Raw genomic sequence first — 19,700 nt, forward strand, 5'->3', positions numbered from 1 at the left:
GTGGTGTAATGCAGGAAGATTTATGCAAAGTCAACATGCTGCTGCTCGTTGAGGGTTCTGCCGAGGGGTGGGAGCGGGGGGGTTGTGTGCATCTGCCCAAACTTTTTTTTGGCATCCAGAATAAATTCATAGATATTTATGCCGTGTTAGCAGATTAGAAAATTAATGAAGTGAGACTGGATTTCCTCGAGGTAAAAAAATAGAACGATTCACCTCATTGAGTACAATCGGATCTGCAAATTTGGATGCCTCAAAATAGAAAATCGATTAAAACAAATCGTCACTTAGGTCGACCTGCCCGGATCCCGATCTTCCCGATGGCCACTACACTCCTGTCTTAATTGTAAATAAGAAAGTCTGAACAAAAGACAAATTCCATCATTACAAAAGTTCTCTATTGTATTAAAGTCTCCGAGAACCTCCAACAGGACTCCCTGAGGGACACCTTCTCCAAGTCCACAAAGACTATGCAGACTCTCCACACAAAGATTCAACATGCAGGAGGAACATCTCAATTTATATGTAGTGAGCCCACAACTTTAGTTCAACAGATGTGTGACCAGGTTAAAATAACAGCAGATAGGCAGTGGGAAGAAGAAATAGCTGTTGGAAGTCTCTGCGTTGTTAGGGGAAACTTAAACTGCGGTGGAATCTTTTTTTTTAATATCAACAGTAAAATGCATTTCCCTCCCCACCCTGAAAGAGTTTCGCTCTCTTTTTTACCCGATTTAAGGGTTCACGCAAAGGCTTCGCATGGCGTCGCTGCAGTGTGATGTTGGTCTGTAGGAGTACCCCCTGCGTGGGTCCCTTTGCAGTGCAGATCCAGTAGTTGGACTTGTGTCGAGAACACGCGAGGCAGAAGAGAAGGAGTACAGCGGCTGGGTGAGCAAGTCGAAGGTAGAAAGGCAAGATCGCATTTGACTTTTTGCAGCGATCAACTCGAACGGGACCACGGAGCGCAACAACAACAACAACACCTGGTGTGGTGTACTCGAGCCGCCGGTGAAAAAGTCCCGAACGACCGTCTGTCTCAGCTGGCATGAGCTAACCGAACCCCACCAGACAGAAATGGAAACCAAACCGTTCTTGTCATTGGGTGAGTTTGGAAATTGCAATGTTGATTCTGCAAATGCATGATGTTTTCTTTTTTATTTTATTTTTTTTAACCGGTGTGTTTGCTTGAAATGTTGCCCCCCCCCCTGTCGTCTGTTCGTTGCTCGCTGTTTTTTTTTTCCTCCTCGCTCGCTCTTTTTTTATGACAGCGAGTTGCCAAGCGCGTCCGCACGCCTTGAACTCGAGCATGACCGTTGTCTTTTTTTTTCTTTTGGAAAATGTGAAATGTGTATTTTGTGGGGCAAATAAAAAGAAAAAAGAAGAAAAGACACGTAGAGTCGCTCTCCAATGCTGATGACATTCCGCTTTGAGTGACAGAGTCGCTCGGGATAAAGTGTGCGCGCTTGTCGCGTGCGCTTCTGGGATTAAGTTTATTTATATCAAAAAGAAAACAATTGATATTCTCGCACTTTGATTTTTATGACAGAAATTAAGATTAAAGGCAAAACTTTGTGTTTTAGTCACTATGTAAACACCCAGGAGTTTTTAACTCAGTGGGCAGGGCGCGCTTTTAATTTTGGGTTCTGTGTTACGTAACACTACGCTTAGTTTGAAGCTGCGGCGCTTGCGTGTTTTCTAAAAAAAAATAAAAATAAAAATAAAAAATCCGATATTGTAGGGTATTTTTTTAAATATTTAAACATCACCCAGATTTTAACATTATTTGTATAAAAAAAAAATAAAACTGTTTCATGTAACTCAAAGTTAAATCTTAGGTCAGAGATTTTGTGTGGAAAGGGATATTGCATTATTCATTTTTTTTTAATTGTGTGGGACGCCCTTGACAGTTTATTATGCAGTGTTGTGGAAGAGCCCAACAGGGAACTGGAGTTGAGAATTACCTTTAAGCTCTACAAGTATCCAAGCTGTTTTGAATGCGTCGTCCTTGTATAAACAAAATCATACAACCATTCAAATATTCAAATAAATAAAGTACTGCATCAGTGTCTTCCAGACAAGTCCCTCATTCATGCATTGCATTGTAAATCATTAAAGCTGTATGCTACTGTACGCTTGTCAAAATGACCCTTGTCCCCTGCAGAGGTGATGCAGCAGAATGCTCGACTGTGTTATTTTGTCTGCTGCTCTTTCATGAGAGCATCGTGTTACAGCTCGACACGTATCATCAGTCGCCTGTACGCGTCACGGACATTCACGGGACTTGCGGGACTCGGGGCGGCCTTCTTCAGTTACGCTCTGATCCCCCCACCCCTTGCAGCCCCCCCCCCCCCCCTCCTTATTTAGCTTTATTGTAGGGACATTGTATCTAGTGTCCACACAGAATGGAAAAGGACTCAATTTATCAAAGTAGTCCATCTGTATGCCTGTCAGCATATCCAAGTAGAGTCTAAAAGCAAGCTGAGGTTGATGCCATTATTAACGTGATGGCGCTCATATTTTCCCTCAAGATACATCACATGCTGTATCAGCAGCTTTCCGGTGCTTATCCGCCTGTGCTAATGTCGCCCATTTCTATTTCAACTTGGTCCATCAAAGGTCCCACTTGGTGGGGTCTGATTTGTTAATTAGCGGCTATCTTCTAAGTCCTTGGGAGTATTGATTAGCCGCTCATTTGGTTATTATCTGTCACGCGGCAATAATGGATTCTGACGTTTTGAAATGGCAAGTTCACAAATATCAAGTCTGAGAGGTTTTTTTTTTCAAGGCTCTCCTGAAAGTTCCTTTAAAAATATTAATGGAAATGTGAATGGACAGGAAAAAAGAAAATGACATAGGTTTTCATTTGTGTACCAATGCACTCTGAGAATTTCTCCCGGATTCAAACGATTCGAAAATGCTCAAGGTCACCTCCACTGTCACATTACCTGATTCCATCAGCCTTGTCCTTCACCAGTGCCAAACAAAACACTTTCTTACCAAACGGCAGTCAATTGGTCGCTTTGTCCTGTCCCCGCTTCCCCATAAACTTCTTTTATCACCTGCTAATGAGGCCTTTAGTCTGTAATCAAATTCCCCTCGACAGTATTAGCTACTGTGTATGATGCTATTTTTTTTTTTTTTTTGGAAGGGGTGGGCTGAGGCATACAAACACTCAGACATGCACGAACCCCCCTCCCAAAACCAATGAAGTTCATAGTCTTTGATGGGAAAGTGAGATTTGTGTGTGTGTGTGTGTGTGTGTGTGTGTGTGTGTGTGTGTGTGTGTGTGTGTGTGTGTGTGTGACATTCCTTTTCTGGCTGTAACTCAGGAACAAAGGTAATAGTGGGAGAGGGTGTCCGTCTTCCGGGAGGGGTGTGTGACTGTGTGTTAGTGTGTGTGTGTGTGTGTGTGTGTGTGTGTGTGTTGCATGGAATTACAGCGCCCAAAGCATTTGGCCAAGTTTGTCTTTTATTGCCATCCAGTTTTGTGTTCCTGATGTGATGCCTTCGCCCCCCCCCCCCTCTCCTTTTGAGAGAACAGGGCTGCAGCTGTCATTTTTATTGGGGCGGGCGAGGGGGGGGGCGGTTTATAGCAAGACTTAATGGTTTAAAGTGACAGCTCTCTCCTGAAACCCCTCCGTCTGAATTTCACCCGTGAGGCCTTCGATTTAAATGAAAAATAAAAAAAAGGCTGTGCCCACTTCAATTACGTAGTCGTCACTTTGCTTAGCAGTCGAACGAGAGTCGGTGATGCGCAATCACTGATCGACTCAAAAGCTCGTTAATTATTTGTGCAAAAAAAAAAAAAAGTTGGCCTTCACAGGAGGTCTTTATTGATAATACTTGCGGTGAACTTTGCACCTCAAACTTTGACCTTTGCTCCCCATCTGTTCTATCATGTCGGGAATTTGCCTTTGGCGTCGTGCCTGTTGTTTAAGGCGCTTCGAGACTTTAAAAAGTTTAGCTTCATATTGTTTTGGACCTCAGATTTCCTTATTTAATTTTTATTTGTCACGGTTGTTGTGGAAATCAAGACGCAATCAATATTTTAAATCATTGATGATGTTGTTGCAACTATAATAACTTAATGAGTGAAACCATGCCGCTGTGTTTTGTTTTTTTTCTCACCCAAAAGCAAGTTTATTCACACGGTCAAAATTGTTGGTACCTTTCCGGTAAAGGGAAGAAAAAAAACACACAGTGGTCTCTGAGTCTGACAAGGCTGGAATTTCCCAAAATGTATGTACTGTATAGACAAGCCAGAGAGCTTCTGGGAGAATGTCCAGATGTGACAGAAGTTGATTTTTTCCTGTTAACTCAGTCAACAAATGAAGCATGCAAAGAGTCTGAATCTTAATGAATGGGAAAATGAAGCTTCAAATGTGCTTCATGAACCAGTTGTATTTCTTGGCTCCTCTAGAGGGCGCTCTCAGTTGTCAATGCTTTCTTTCACCAGTCATCCGAGGACGATGAGGTTTTTATTTCTCGCCTCCTCGAGAGTCTGCGTGCCTCGTCTTCGCACTGTCAGTATTCAGGGTGCGTCCGACCAATCTTTTGAAGTAGAAGCACAGTCTCTGTGGGAATTTGACCAGATCACACCCGTAATTCGCATTGAGAGGAAGGTCATCTCGCCCTGCTCTTGAGCCACTGCTCGCCTCTCTTACTGGAAGATGAGCCAAAGCGACAAGGGACACCAAGCACATACGTGAGAAAGAAGTGTAAAAAGCGACTGCACAATATGATATAGTTGTGTTGTGACATTCAAATGCTGCCAAGAAAGCATCAAATCAGTAGCTGTCAGAAGCCTCTCCTCTTTTCTACTCCTCCACATTCCTCATCTTGGCATATTTTAGATAATAAAAACAAGTGCCTAATCTCCCTCTTGGATTGCGTGGATGTGTGAAGACGACTTCTGTTTCTCGCCTTCCGGAATCACGTTTGAAGCCTTTGTTGGTCGAATGACTTCATATCAAGTGACATATAAATAATATAGCTTGCCAGATATATTGATGATTTGGATGTTCTGTATTTCGATCTAGTTTTAGAATATCGATTTTAACGCGAGGTTTGATGGTATGTTAACAGCTAGGCTAGTTTTTAAGCCAATGTCATTTTTTTTTTTTTATTTCAAACCTTGCTAACACCTGCTTTAAAAAAAATCTAACAGCTGAAAAGTATCACGTTGCATTTGGATGTTTTGAGTGTACAGTAAATCACGATAGTTCTCGTTTCTGGTGCGGAATTCACCGCCGCGTTCAGCAAAAATGTTTCAAACCATCTTTCGACACAGAGATCACGTTTCCACGTCAGTGCTCGCCTCGTTTGTTGTTCAGACCGCTGTGTATCTCATTTCAGCCTGATCTTTACTGGATGTACTTTATTCTCTTGCAAAATGTTCTTCAACTTCTCACAATGCCGCAGTGGGACAACGTAATTGCTGAAACAAAAAGGTATTTGTGTATTTCACAAATTGCCAAGCAAAAAAAATATGTGAGCTAACAAAGTTCCCTTATGTGGTCTGTTCCAACGCTTAGTCTAAAAACCTGATGAACTGTTTTTTTGACGCCTGCTGGTCTAACATGTTCATACATCCGCCCAGAGTGTGTGGCCCTACAGACTCAACACACACCTGTACATATGCACACACAAACATAGACACACAGTCTGAGCGGTGATCCAGAGTTTTTTTTTTTTTGGTCACCTAGGGTTAGACACCTTGCCAAGGACGCCTGATTTTAGGAATGTTCTCAAGCGCAGGAAGGTGCAAGGGTGCTAACGCTGCAAGGGGCGGGGCTAGAAAAACACTGGCTGCATTGCAACTTAGTTTTGAAAGATGAATAGATTACTAACCTCATTCATAATATATTTTCTTTTTTCTTTTCTTTTTCCCAATATACATGTGTATATTTGCAGGGGCGGTCTGGTCCCTATCCACCACAAGTAACGCTACTGTAGATGTATGTAGATGGCACCTGCATGATAAGTGCTGGAGCTTGCATGCATGTAGTGACGTTATGCTTGTATATGTGGAGCAGCTGAGAAGCAGAATGCGCTGTCTGGAAGAGGCAAGGTCGGGAGGTTGTGGCTGGGTCACGCTCTGTGGGAGCGCGGCAGCCTCTCCAGACATGACAGCAAAGAGGCCGAGGAGGAAAGCGGGACTGCGAACGGAAATCTGAAGCATGCTGTTTTTATTTAGCTTCTCTCCGTACTTAATTCATTGACTGGCCTCAGCCAATGTTACATGCGAGATAATTGTTCTAAAGAGTAATACGAGTCGCCTCATCAGCTGAGCGCACACGCGTATTATGTTGCCGCTGAGAGTGGCTCCTTAAAATAGGATCCATGCTAAGTTGCTCTGGGGGCTATTAAAGTCTTGACTTCAAATCAGAGAAATGAAGGAAGGAGGGGTTATTGTGTTGGTGAAAGGAAAGAGTGAAAGCAAAGGAAGGAATAAATGGGATGGACACATCTGGATTTCCTCAGCACAATATTTGTGCAGCATCTGGAACAATTCCCTGGAATTTTTAGGGTCCCCTCCTTTCAGTTATGTTTTTTCCTTTGCACCCCCCCCCCACCCCTCCAATCCGGTTTTCTTCAAAGTCTTGCACCTTGATCCCGCAAGCACGTAAATATTCTCGTTGAAATGCATGTTGGGCCAATGCAGACTTTATAGTGACTCAAATTGGACCCATGTGACCAACTCGGTCCAGGGCTCGGCTAATTAAGTGGCACTGGGCTGTGAATTTAGACCTTTTCCAGACATGGGGCCAAACACCAGCCCTCATAAAAAATGGAGGGGGGGGGAGACTTGAAGAATTCCCCACCTTCCACAGACAGTAAACTTGAAACCCTTGCATGAAAAACACTTTTGGTGCAGTTCTTCAAAATCAAATAACCTGTCAGATATTTATTTTTAAGACTAGTGTGAAATTATATGAACAGCTCATTTGACCAAGGCGAAAATGCCGAGGCACGGAAGAACCTCATCCGTGAGATCACAGGAGCACTTCTCTCTCCGCTCGCCTCCTGCTCATTAGCGATGAAGATTTCAACAAGCTCCTAGCACCTCCCGCCTTACCTGGGTGAAGCCCCTCAGGAGCTCCCTGGTGCTGCTGATGGGCAAGTAGCTTTGAGTGAAAGCCAAAGCGGGAGAGCATCGAGGTACATGCTAATGCGAGTGGTGAGATCAAAAGGAGATGTCTGATGGTCTCCCGCTGATCTGACGTTTACTGACGACGGGGCCCCTCAGGGAACCGACGTGCCCGCTGCTTGGGTAGAGGGCACTGATCAGACATGATGGAGGAGATAGAAATGCAGATTGGGTTTCAAACTGTTGTCTAAGTCCACAGATGCGGGCCCTGCACCAATGTGCAATATTTTCCTTGTGCCTTCAGTTTATTGTGTGCGTAAAGTGACCTCACTCTCCCTCATCCACTTGACCAGCTGTGTATCTCTCTGATCCAATTTAGCGTTGTTGTTTTGGACCATATATTTTGAGTGGCGCACCATTGTTGAGCTCTAAAGCGATCTGACAGTTTGTCTCGCTTGGTCAGTAATTGTTATTTGAGTTAAGAGATTTGAGCCCTCCAGGCAGCGTTTGTATTTTTGGATCTGCCCTATGCTACAATGGCTCAGTGCCTCTTGCAGCATTGGCAGGTAAATACGCAATGATGTCATCGGTGACATTTCGATGGAAGGAGTCTGCAAGATGTGACCTGAAAAATGGACTAACCTCTTGACTCGAAGTCCATCGCAGTGAAATGATTGCATTGAACTTGAATCAGATAAGAATTTTCGGAAAGCAAAAATTTGGCTACAATGCAGATGCCCATTGTGGCCAAAAATTGACCTTTTATGTAACTTTGCTTACGATCCTGGATGACTCTACTGTTATTTGGGTTAGCTAGGTAGCTAGCTAGCTGGCTTGCTAGCCAGCTCGCTTACTGTCTCGCAACCATTCACTCTCCTTCTGCACATTAAGCGAAACAAACCAGGAAACCAAATGTGTTACATTTTTCGGCATTTCGACATACATAAGACGCACCTGATTATAAGATGCATTGTTGAGTTTTGAGAAAATCAAAAGATTTTAAGTGTGCCTCATAGTTCGAAAAATACGTTATAAGCCTCCGAAAATCAAACATCCTCTTTCTTTAACATTTTACTCTCCTACGCCATCACGTAGGAAAATGGACAGAATATTTTCCGCTTGTTATAATCTTCTGTTTTGAGGCTGTCTCACACTCAATGTGTTCACTCCTGTTATGATCTTTTTCACGCTAAGGCTTTTGCTTTGTTTCTCGTCTCAGAGGCAATGGCTCATTCTAGTCTTTAATACTCCCGTTTTTTGTGCTCACTGAAAAGCCGTACATCCCACCAGAATACGGTAAAGCATCACACTAGTTATGTTGAGCCTCATCCCCCGCGGAAGAGAAATAATTTATAAATTGAAATCTACATTTGTTGTGTAAATGACCACATGCTGTAGGATATTTAATCCCGCCTGCAGTCGATCCCAGTCATGTGACTTGACCTAGTTTTGTTTGCCTCCCTCTGCCTGTCTCTCGTTTCGTTCTCTTCCTGGCCCTTTCACTTTTTTAAACTGATTTGTTTCTCCAAAAGCCGTCTCTTCGTTTTTCGGCACGTTCCGTATTTTTCGGACTATAATGCGACCAAAGTCCCAGAATAGACTTTGTTTTTTCAAGAAGTAGCACTGCTAAGTACTCCGCACGTCAGTTTTCTGCTGACTTTCATGTTTTCGGTGTCATGCCCTTCCCTTGACTTGCGGGTCAATCCATCATTCAACCGACCATAAAAACGTGTTGCTATAAAATATGTGCGACATTCCTTTGCCGGTCAGACATTTCAGATAGTACGATGAATTTTTCTGAATAACAAATCTAATATTGCTCTTTTTTTTTAATAATGCGCTGTACATTGACTTAGGATGCGTTCTTGGTTAGGTTATACTGCAAGAGAAGCTGTGAAAACTCGGTCGAGCAGGTTTCTTGGCAAAGTCTTTGGTTAGATGACGTGCTGACCCCTCGGAATGTGTGGTATGTGTTCATTCTTGACAAGCACTCATTTCTGGAGTCATACTGTAACCTACAGAAAACCTGAACTGTCTGTGAAAGTGAAAACAATAATGTAGCACATTTTATGATTATGGCTCTCCAGGCAATATATTTTGTTTTGATTTTTGTATTTGTTAACTATCGGCCATTTTTATTCTGGACTTTGAATATAAGCGAAGCAGCCAAGTTGGAGCCGAAATGCTGTGTATTTATTTTACCGTGACATTTAAATACCTTCTTTGAGTTTTAAGATTTGACGCCCTTGACAAGATGATTACAATATTTTTCTCTAATGGAACTTTACACGTTGGAACCCTCTTAGTCCCATTCGGAGTTAATGCATCCATATTAAAGGCAATTGTAGCCACAGAGCACATTCATATACTCTTTTTAATCCGGCTGGTGATTCGACTCTTACTCAATTTTTGCGTATTTGATTGTCTTTGCTTTCAGTGAACGTTGATGTAAAACAGGTGCAGCACCAGATGTTTGTGTTTCATGTTTTAAATTATGTACCGCTTCTATCACGCACGATTCTTACTGATGTGTGTGTCACCGTGTTTGACCATTATTTTTTTTCTTATAGTAGACAGTCTGGATTTTCTCATTTCTCAAAACATAAAACAAGTGAAATCTGAATTTATGATAGAAACTTGGACAAAGTAAGATTGGTTCTTTTAGAATATTAACAAAAACTGTCAGAATGGGTCAATGATATTGTACCGTTGGATTAGGCATGAATCAAGTTTGATGGGTGAATCTGGGTCAGATTTTTCGAACATATTCTACCAAGGCAAGATTGAAGAATGCGGGTGGCGGCGCAGGTTCTTCGCTGTTTTGTTCTTGGGTCTTTTGTAATTGTTTACATTTTCGACATGTTATTTTGAGATGTTCTGTGCTAAAGTAGCAGTGGGGGGGGGTTTAATGACTGGCAGAATATGTTCTCCTGTAGAGATGCTAACTTGGGCGTGCAGAGCCCATTTAGCGAGCGTGCTCCTGAACCATCTGGTGGGAATGAGGCAGATGAATCGAGCATAGGTCGCAAAAGCGAATCTACGCATTTTCGCCTCGAAGCATCTCGAAACCAATGTGTTGCATTTCACTCGCCATGCGAGTCGAGCTTTATTTTCAAACATGATTCGCTGGAGGTAATTCTCTTTGATCGCTTCATAACGTCCTCTATGATGAAGGAAAATGAAGGCCGAAACTAATTGCAATGCATATTTAAAAAGAAAATATGACTTTTGATGCTGGTTTGAATCACTTTGAATGCAAGATGATTATAAGAAAATGTTGGACAAATATCCAATGGCCATCCATTAGACGAGGACTTGACACGATATTTTCTCGGCAAGGAACCGCCCTTGATTTCAACATTCTCGTCTGTTCCCGAGTCAAAGCAGCTTCTTTGTGCCCGTGCGGCCTTTTCGGGAGTCCAATCACCCAAATTTGATTAGAGTCGTTTGCCTGAGCGCCGCCGGGCCCACCGAGTCGGCCCCTTGTTCGCTTATTTGCCCCCGAGAAAGGTTGTGATGTGCGGAAGCAGACTTTGAACTGACCCATTTTGTTTCTTCCCCTCTGACCTCGTTTGGCAGACTCTTTTAGTTTCTCTTCCTGCAACTTATGCCCTCATCTACCGCCGATGAAATTTTCTTAGTTATGAATGCGGAGGATAAATAATTTTGCCGTCTGCTTTGCGTGTATTGTATTTTTTAAGTTGCTCTGCTCAGTAATAACAGTCCTCAGGCTGCGGTCTCATGGGTGGTGTTCAGTTTTTAGCGGAAAGTTTGCCACCCCACAGCAACTGCCAATTCCGTTACTTTGTATCTTTGAATGACTCAAGGCCAACATTGTCGAGACGTTGGTGCAGATAGGTGATTGTGGTCGTTTCAAAAATGTCACACCTTAATTCTTGCAAGACCGTCCCAAAAATAGTAAGTCATTCAATGAATCTTTCTAGGTTTTAATTACCAGAGCAGATTTCAACAACAGGAACAAATCTGAAGAGAAACGCAATCTTGAAAGTGATTTGTTTTTGTCTGAAGATGACAATTGTGTCTTCAAACCAAGGTCTGCTTTTCTTTATTATGTCTCGTCTATATCTTTGACTTAAAGAGACCCTCAGGTTTCCCAATTCAACCACAGGAGAGTGCGATATGGCTTAAATTATTTATGACACAATTTTTTAGAAAATGACTGACTCTAAAAAAAAAACAGTGCGTCTTATAACCTGATGCACCTTATAGTCCGAAAAATACGGTCCTATAAAGAGTTTTGCTTGGCTGAAAACAGGACTTTTGTGTGTAGTCGCAAGCACAAAGTGAAATAAAAGACCATTGAAAATATTTTATTTCTATTTTCTTTCCCAACCTTGTCAGGGTTGCTCCCGAGTAAAATCTATTGGGCAAGTGTGGGCGAACTCTTGAGTCTCTTATACAGGACACACAAAAGGAAGGACAAACTTGTTTTTTTTCACTGGTTGTCTCGTCACAAAGAGGCTTTCTCGAGTTGAAATGTGTGGCAATTGATGGCTCTGCTGTCCTTCTGAGCCCGACCAGGATATTTTACCCGTGAGTCCGTATAGTGAAGTTTTTTTTTTTTTTTTTATTGCACTTCAGAGATACATTAAGGCCCCCGTGAACTTTGACCTTGGGCTTGATCCCCTAGGCAACACGGAAGAACAATTACTAAAAGAGCAAGGCTGCGATACCTTCGACTCTCATAAATGGCTCAGTGTACTGGATTTCATTGAAAAAATTTGGTGGAATCTTGTAAAATCTGAAACCAATTTCACTGATGTGTTCATGATAAATAAGTATTGATTGTTCACACAAATGATATGTATATTGATGTCAAATATGAGTATGCAGTTCCTCGAACTTATCCCTGGATGTTTCTGTTATGCGATTTTAAAGCTAACAGGATCTTCTTTGCTTGGAAATGAAATGCAAAAAAAAAAGATCAAGCATTTCTGTAATCACGGTCGTGCTGATGAAGATAAACATACCTTATAATGATCCCGTGCCATAGAGCGCTTTTAATGACTGGATGTGTAGCAACCATCCTGATCTTGACAGCTACGTGAACATTTTCTCACCTGTTGCGGCAATAGCGCTCTTGACAGAGCTGTGATTTAGATAAGATTTAATGCACGGGCGGTACTTTACCCGCTAAACCGATGATGACAGCCGGAGCTGAACCGGCACGTACATGTTGAAGACAGCACATCTCTTTTATCATTTAGCTCAAGGCTTGCAAAGTAACGCCCTGTACTTACTGTAATTTACGATACACATGTGGAATGCTTTTTGTGTGTGTGTTATAGTCGTAATAATCGTCCTTTTTGTTTTCCGCAGGGTTCCTGAAGCCCCAGTGCTCGTTAGCTCCTCCGATGCAGCGAGGCCGCTCGAACGAAGCGTGTTCTTGTTTCAGCGGTATGTGTTCCCTGCATCAGCGACGCCTGTCCTCAGGTAAAGTTGTCCATCCCCACCAACCTGTTCTACCTGTGTGCTGGTTAGAGCCGGGATAAAATAGAGGAAAATGCCTTCGGTGAATAAACAAATAAGGAATGACCTTGAAATGTGTTGATTGGGGATAAATTGGCCAGCAGAAAAGAAAAAATGATAACATGTATTTGTCAACATCATTTTTTTTTATTTGATGCATTTGTAAAGCATAATATAATTATGATTATGTTAATCTAATTAGAAATAGTTATAAAATAATTATAATAATAATGATTAGAAAATGATAATTATATAATTAATTATAAAATATGATATAAATATTTTTGAAATTAAAAATATTATATATATATATAAATAATATATAAATACTCAAGATACGATCTGCATTTGTCACTTTTTAAATCAGTTAAGATAATAAAATTGACTTTAAACTGGGTGTTATAGGCTGGAAGTGGAAAAGGGTTGCATGTTTCTCCTGCCCGAAAGGTTTACCTTGGGGCCGTTTTGGAGACAGCACGGTCCTTGCTTGACATGATTTATGGCGTGTTTACATGCGAAGGCCCTGTGATTGACGCGCTAACAGAGGTGCTCTGAAAATGGTCTCGTCCTGAATGCACTTCAGTCATCACGATCAGCGTGCTAGCTCTGACATCATGGCAAACACAAATGTCTGTTTTGCATCTAGTCATTGAGTTCGTTCCAGCTTTGAACATAGTTATTGCTGACACATTTATCACTCGTGAAGTCATGCAATGTCCTGTGACTCGCCGTGTCAATATCTTGCATCTCATGTAAGCGTTGTCATTTTTCCTATGTCATCGTTATCTCATCTGTTGAATTTCATTCAAGATGACAAGCCCAGTGGATGAAAAATGGGATAGCCAACATCCATAATATGTCGAATCTAATCCCTGAAGCATTTAGACATGTTTTCATTCTACAAGTGGCTAAGACCACTTGTAGAATATCGACTCAGGACATCTCCAATTCAATCCAGTAGACAGCATTTTTCATTTACCAAAATTGCTCTTTGACTCCATACAAAGCTTTTTCCTATTGCTAGAAATGCAAATGTGAACCCTGAGCGAACCAGAGCAAATGCGCACACTTTATATCTTTCTCACTTTGATCTGGACCAGGCTACTGAATTACAAATGCGAAGCCTAAAAAGTCAAGAGGATATTTTATTTCTCTTTTTCACGACAGCTGCTTGCTACTGGACAAGTTTGAGCATGATCAGTGAAGAGTTCACTTCCTAGCCCAAGCTTTGTCTTTGTTTTCTATTTCTACATTCTGAGCGATTGCTACATTTTTCACTCAGCAGTTGGCCTTGTTAAATATGTTTCGGGGTATTCTCATTGAGAAACCGCTTGTAAAGAAACTGGGGTGAACTGCAAAGTACAGCAACAACCCCTCCGTTGGCCAAACTTTATCGAGCCTGTAATAATCACGGGTCTAATTATGGAAAGTGTTTCTATAAATTTGAGTTTGAGTGATTGTGCTCCAATCTCAACATTTCAGTGGTCCCGTTTTAACCACAATGACAAGCTGCTGTGAGAGGCGTGTAGCGGTAAGCTAGCAGGAGGTTTCTGGGAAGGATCGCAAGCCTCGCTCTCTCCCCGGGAGAAGGATTCGGCGGCGATATGCTGAACTCCGGGCCGCACACTGATGTGGCTAAGCTCTGGTTTCAGAGGTTTGACATTATTTTGGCGCTTCAAAAACAAACTTACTGGAAAGGAACCGTGAGAAAAAAAAAAAAAGAAACCCGCGCGGGATTTTACGCTACACGGGATCGCCGGTTATCGAATGATCCTGCCAGAAAAATGAATCACTTTCTTTCTGGAGTTGTGTCGAATGAGGTGAGCGAGAGGGATGGCGTCAAAGAAAGGACAATAAAAACAGGGCTTCTTGAAAGCGCTCACAATGCGGGCCTTGTACTCCGATTGGGTCTGTCCTCATCGAGCTGAGTGGAGGAATGGAAAAGATTATCCGCAGGAATGTCTGGGGTGCCCTCAAACAGAGCGGGCCGCACGAGCGGCCAATAGGAAAGAGGCCCGCAGAGCGGCAGGCTAATTTTTTCCTGATGAACTCAGCCGCCTGCTTCACAATGCAGTCTGATTGCCAGGGCTGAATTCACATATGGTCCCTGTTTGGAGGGTCCGACTGACAGACTCAATTCTGCCTGGAGAGAAAAGGGGGTGGGACTTCTGTCGGGTGGACATGATTATTACCGGCTCCTCTTTTTTGCCTTCATTCACCTTGGATGTGGAGTGTTCGCTATTCGGCTTTCTTCTCGTTCCTCTTTGTTTGCGTTGAATAAGTAACAATTACGCAGCGCATTCATGTTTTACACCAGAACCGCTTTCTTTCAAATCTTCCCAATTATTTTGGATCTCACATTTATCTAGGACCAGACAAAAATGATTTTCAAGTGTCGTGTAAATAACCTCGCTACATTCGTGCTTGTTCACTGTTCAGCGTCGGCGCAATGGTAGCCTCCATTGTGGAGAGCCTCTCGAAGTAGGCAGCGTGTTTTTGTAGACCTTGTGGTCCACACAGCAGGGTTTGAGAGAGCGGAGCTTGGGGAAGGTGGGTGGCCGTCCAAGAGAGGCTTGCACGGGGGGGAAGGATTGCATGAAGTTAAAGCGGCCCCCATCTCCTCATATTTCCCATCGCGGGGTCCTCCGGAGGTGAGTGGGGTCACCGAGAGGGGCCTCGTTAGCCTCAACGTGCTCCGTGTGCTCTAATTGGCTAGCCTGAGTCAATGCTCCCTGGTTACTTCCTGTTAGGTCAGAAGCCAGAGGGGCCAGAGAGTGTTTGGCTACAGATTATGGGCCCAATCATCAGCATGGCAAAAACTGTTTTCATACAAAAGCCCCAACTATCATATCTCATTTTTTTTAATGAGCAGGAGCTGACTTGAGACCAAGGGACTGAGTGAGATTTGTCATCACTGGTACAACAGCTGCCAAAATGTACTGTTTTGATTAGCTGTGTATATATTATATTCATATTACTCAGCAGACATGGAGGAAAACTTTCCAGTTGCGCTCTTTGCTTTGTGCTATCCAACAGGGAGTGAAAAAAATCTCCATAATCTTTGTCCATCTCGTTTGATTCCCCCTTGTGTCTCGGGTCCCGGTGGCCACGGTTGACCCTGTGCTAACAGCTAGTGTACATCTGCAGAGGTGAAGGTCTCCCCGCTTGCACGGAGCGATGGCTATCGTCCACGGCGGGTCACTAGAAATCATAGCGACTAAGCCTTTGATAACTCCCTGAGCCTCTAATCCCCCTGCAGCAGCATCACAATGAAATGCTATCTCATTGTTGCAGCTCAAATCCAGAGCGGGGGCCGAGGGCAGTAGACAGCAACGGACAGACGGTGCATCGGTAATAGACAGATCTGCTTAATTTAGAGTATGTCATCATTTTAGTGTGTCTCTGAGTTGAACCTGACCCTTTTACAGAGTTTTACAGTGAAGCGCTTACATCTGGAGGGGGGGTTTGCTGCTGCATTTTTTATTCACATCAATTAAAAATGAATAAGTTCTTATTCTTAAAGCCCCACATTGGCTAACGCAGAACAATATGTTTCATCGCCGCAAAGTGGTTTATGCTCCTGAAATCTATGAGCTAATTAGGTGAAAATGTAGCAGACGTCTGGAGGATTTTACCTTCACTGACAGTTGATAGAACAATGACAGTTACACGCTGTGCTTCGAGACATGCTTTCAGGACCGCTTGAACGCAAGTGCCATGTTTATATATCGGTGAGGGCGACTAAGTGTTGAAGGGCAGGAGCCTCTTCTAACCACAGATAAACATTGGAGCATAAGCCCGTGACTGTTAGAAAAGAGCAGTTAGGTTAAGTCTGCACACCCCTGATCAAGCGAGGTTTCATCATTCGTATGCTAGGTAGCCAGCAGGTTTAGATCACCTGACCCTTTGCGTCACTCTCCGTCCCAGAGGACGAGAAGCCAGGGACGGTCAGAGTAAAGATGTCAGAGTGACAGAAGTGGGGAGGGGGTTACTCTTTGTGTATTTTGACACTAAAGTGATTTGACATACTTGGCATTATAGCTGGCTTGGCAGCAGAGCCAGGGTGATGAAGCGCAACAGAGTGCTTGATCAGAATGTCACAGAAAATGTTCTCAACCGGAAGTCAGAAAGTTAGCACCGACATCCAAAGGCTGCACCTCTGCTCCCACAGAAGGACAAACAAGGAATTTGGCCGCTCGAACGATGTGATATTTGAACGTGTGTGTGAGATATTGTTGGGTGACAGAGTACCGCGCTCAGACTGTCACATGTCCCTGCTGCACAGCAACAGGCCCACCCGAGTGTGTTAATGCAGGCTAGCACGCACCGTACAAATGAGCAAAGTGTTTGCATCCCCCACTTGGTTTCTCCACAGAGAGTTCCGAGCGGAGGTACACAGAGGAGTGGTGCTAACGTAGCGGCTAATGGAAATATCTTGTTGTAACTCTGTGGAGGAGATTCGGGCTGTGGTGGGAACTCAAATTAAAGGCCAAAACATGAGTGAGAATCCGTATGAATCGGTGAAGTCCTGCAACGAAATGAAACTAGGTCATAGTCATCGCAAGAATACCTGAGGGGTCGCTTTGGGAATTGTCGCAAAGAGTCGACCTTTTGAGTAAAAGTTAAGTCAATGGAAGTGCGGGATGGTGTAAAGACTGTGTTAAAAGCCGCGCAGGCGCCTCTGGGACATGGCGTCATAACTCCATGGCAGTCATTGACATTGAGCTAATTGACTCGTGTCGTCGTCGTACACCAACGGTGACATGACTTCCAAATGAGGTTAGGGAAAGGATGAGTGATGGAGAGAGGAGGGGCTGAGTACAATGAGGGATGACGGTGAAAAGGCAAAGAGCCAAATGTTAAAACTGATGCTTTGAATTTGATCTATCTATAATCTTTATCTTGCCAACGTCGGAGTAGTGTGCTGTTGTTGGTTTTTTTTTTCCCCGACGATTGATCAGTTATGACTTGTCCACCTTTGCCTTGAAACTCTTTCAGGGAGTGCTTAAAGATAAATTGGAGAGTGTTGCACAAAATATTATGAAACCATCCAGTATATGTGGGACAATAAGTTCCACTCAGGAGGTTCATTCCAGAAACAAAGAAAGTCATTTCCATCACATTTTTGCTGCAATTTAAAGTGTAAAAGTGGGTAATATGTCCTTCAAATAAAATATTCTTTTACCGCAAAATGGTTTCAAATTGTTTTCCTCCTTTGTTTATAGCAATTTTGAAACATTTTGCTCTAGCGTACATGTAGTCCAGGATTTGCTTTATTTCTAAGACCGAACACATAATTGCAAGGCTTAAACGCGATGGCAATGATTAATTTTATTCTACAGATAATGTGAAAATAATTACTTCATCTTAGAAAAAAAAAAATCCACATAACATTTGTCAATAATTCCAAATAAATTACCATTTGAAATGTTCAGTAATTAAAGAGGTCGCGAGGGGTTAGGCAGAGTTCATGCACCTCCACCATCATCTCTTTTCGTTACATTTTCAAGGCTTAAGATCGGTCCAAAATTCGTAAAGCTCACACGTTAGGTCAAACGTTTCCAACGCGTCGATACGGCCAGTTTAATATTCTCTTTGACTTTGGCAGTAACCGAAAGGGAGTATTGATTTGAGCAGGGATTGCCAATTAATTTTCCAAAGAGGCCATGCGAGAAACTGGAACAGTTGGCAGTCGTTGACGACATGCTAACCTCAATCGTGTCCCATATTAAGATAAAAAAAAAAATATTTCGAGCCTCGCCATGATTAGAATCCTCCTAACGACTTGTTTAGTTGTCTTTGCTTGGCATTTGTTTTCTTAGGTTCGAATTTCATCGGCCTGAAGGAAAAGAAAGTAAGCAGTAGCTGCTGCCTGTAACTTAAGTTTCTAACGAGCACGTATTTGTGATTATTTAACAACCCTCCCCGCCATCTGCTCCGTGTATTGGGATACACAAGCAGGGCACGTGTGTCTGAGCTTCATGATTACACAAGACACTGATGCGCCGCCAATTCCATTATTCAAACTTAGCTCGTTAGTTGAAAACAGGAACCAAAACAAGCAGACGGATATTCACATGTACGATATAAAAAGGAGGAAATCACAGACTCTTTGTGTGCAACTGCTGAGCTCGCATACGGCGTTAATAGAAAAACGTGTACAGATGTTTTTAACTCATTCACTACCATTGACGGCTATAGACGTCAAAGATCCGTTTTAACTTGGCCGGGGCGGAGTTAATAATGTGATTGCCTTGGTGTTCAACAACAACAAAAAAACATTAGCACACATTACAGTCTTTCCTTTTGCTCCCAGAACAAGGGCTTTAAAAGACTTTTGTTATCTGACTGCGTGTTATCACTTATATGGTTCACATTATCTGAGAAAGTTTGACTTTGTCCACTTTGAACGGATTGTAAAATGTCAGCTGAACTTATATTTATCTGTGTATTACCTCATGTGTTGGATCAGCAGAATTCAGGTCCAGATTACTTCATCGACAATGCGTACTGTGCACATTTTCCTTTTGTGTAATTCGATTTTCTGACTATAAGGCGCACTTAAAATCCTTAAGTGTGATGTTGTTTAATTGCACAAACGGGGTTTGTGTCCATTTGATGGACAGGAGGTATTTAGAGTGGGAGTGGGTAAGTGATGCGATTGTTAATCCGACCAACCGAAAGTTAATAGAAAAGTAAACAATAGGCTTAGGAACATTATCCCTTTGCAGGAGTTGCATCATTATTTGCCATGCTTACATTCTGCTGTGATGGAAGCTACGTATATGCTGCATCTTAAGGTTCAATTTGTCATACACTGACTTAATTAAAACTCAGTTAATTAGTATTCATTCAGTAAATAGGCCAGACTACACAATTGCCACGAAGATATAAAAGGCACTTGAGTGATACTCCAGTTATGACCCATCATTATTACACAAACGTATTAAAGGCAACTGAACAAATGTTGGAAAACAATTCCTTCCATGGTTGAGCACTAGAGATGGAGGGAGCACTCCTCTAATTGGAATATTTATAGAAAATATCCTTGAAAGAAGCACTAAATTTGGAGCTGTGGCTTCGGGCTGTGTGTAACATCGCTCTTGTTTTATCTTTAATAGGGGGC

At 42.6% G+C, this 19,700-nt stretch overlaps 1 protein-coding gene across 3 annotated transcripts in view; it reads left to right on the forward strand.

The window, feature by feature from the left end:
* Nucleotides 1-851: 851 nt before the first annotated feature.
* Nucleotides 852-19,700, forward strand: part of rxraa (retinoid X receptor, alpha a) — a 51,331-nt gene continuing 32,482 nt past the window's right edge. For all 3 annotated transcript variants that reach the window (XM_085925547.1, XM_085925548.1, XM_085925549.1), the window contains exons 1-2: nt 852-1,096; nt 12,425-12,538. In XM_085925547.1, the coding sequence (XP_085781673.1) occupies nt 1,069-1,096; nt 12,425-12,538 (142 nt within the window). In that variant the 5' untranslated portion in view covers nt 852-1,068. The remainder of the gene's footprint in view (nt 1,097-12,424; nt 12,539-19,700) is intronic.

The sequence above is a fragment of the Syngnathus leptorhynchus genome, chromosome 12 (assembly GCF_054491065.1).
Source record: "Syngnathus leptorhynchus isolate UIUO chromosome 12, UIUO_Slep, whole genome shotgun sequence".
NCBI classification, from domain to species: domain Eukaryota; kingdom Metazoa; phylum Chordata; class Actinopteri; order Syngnathiformes; family Syngnathidae; genus Syngnathus; species Syngnathus leptorhynchus.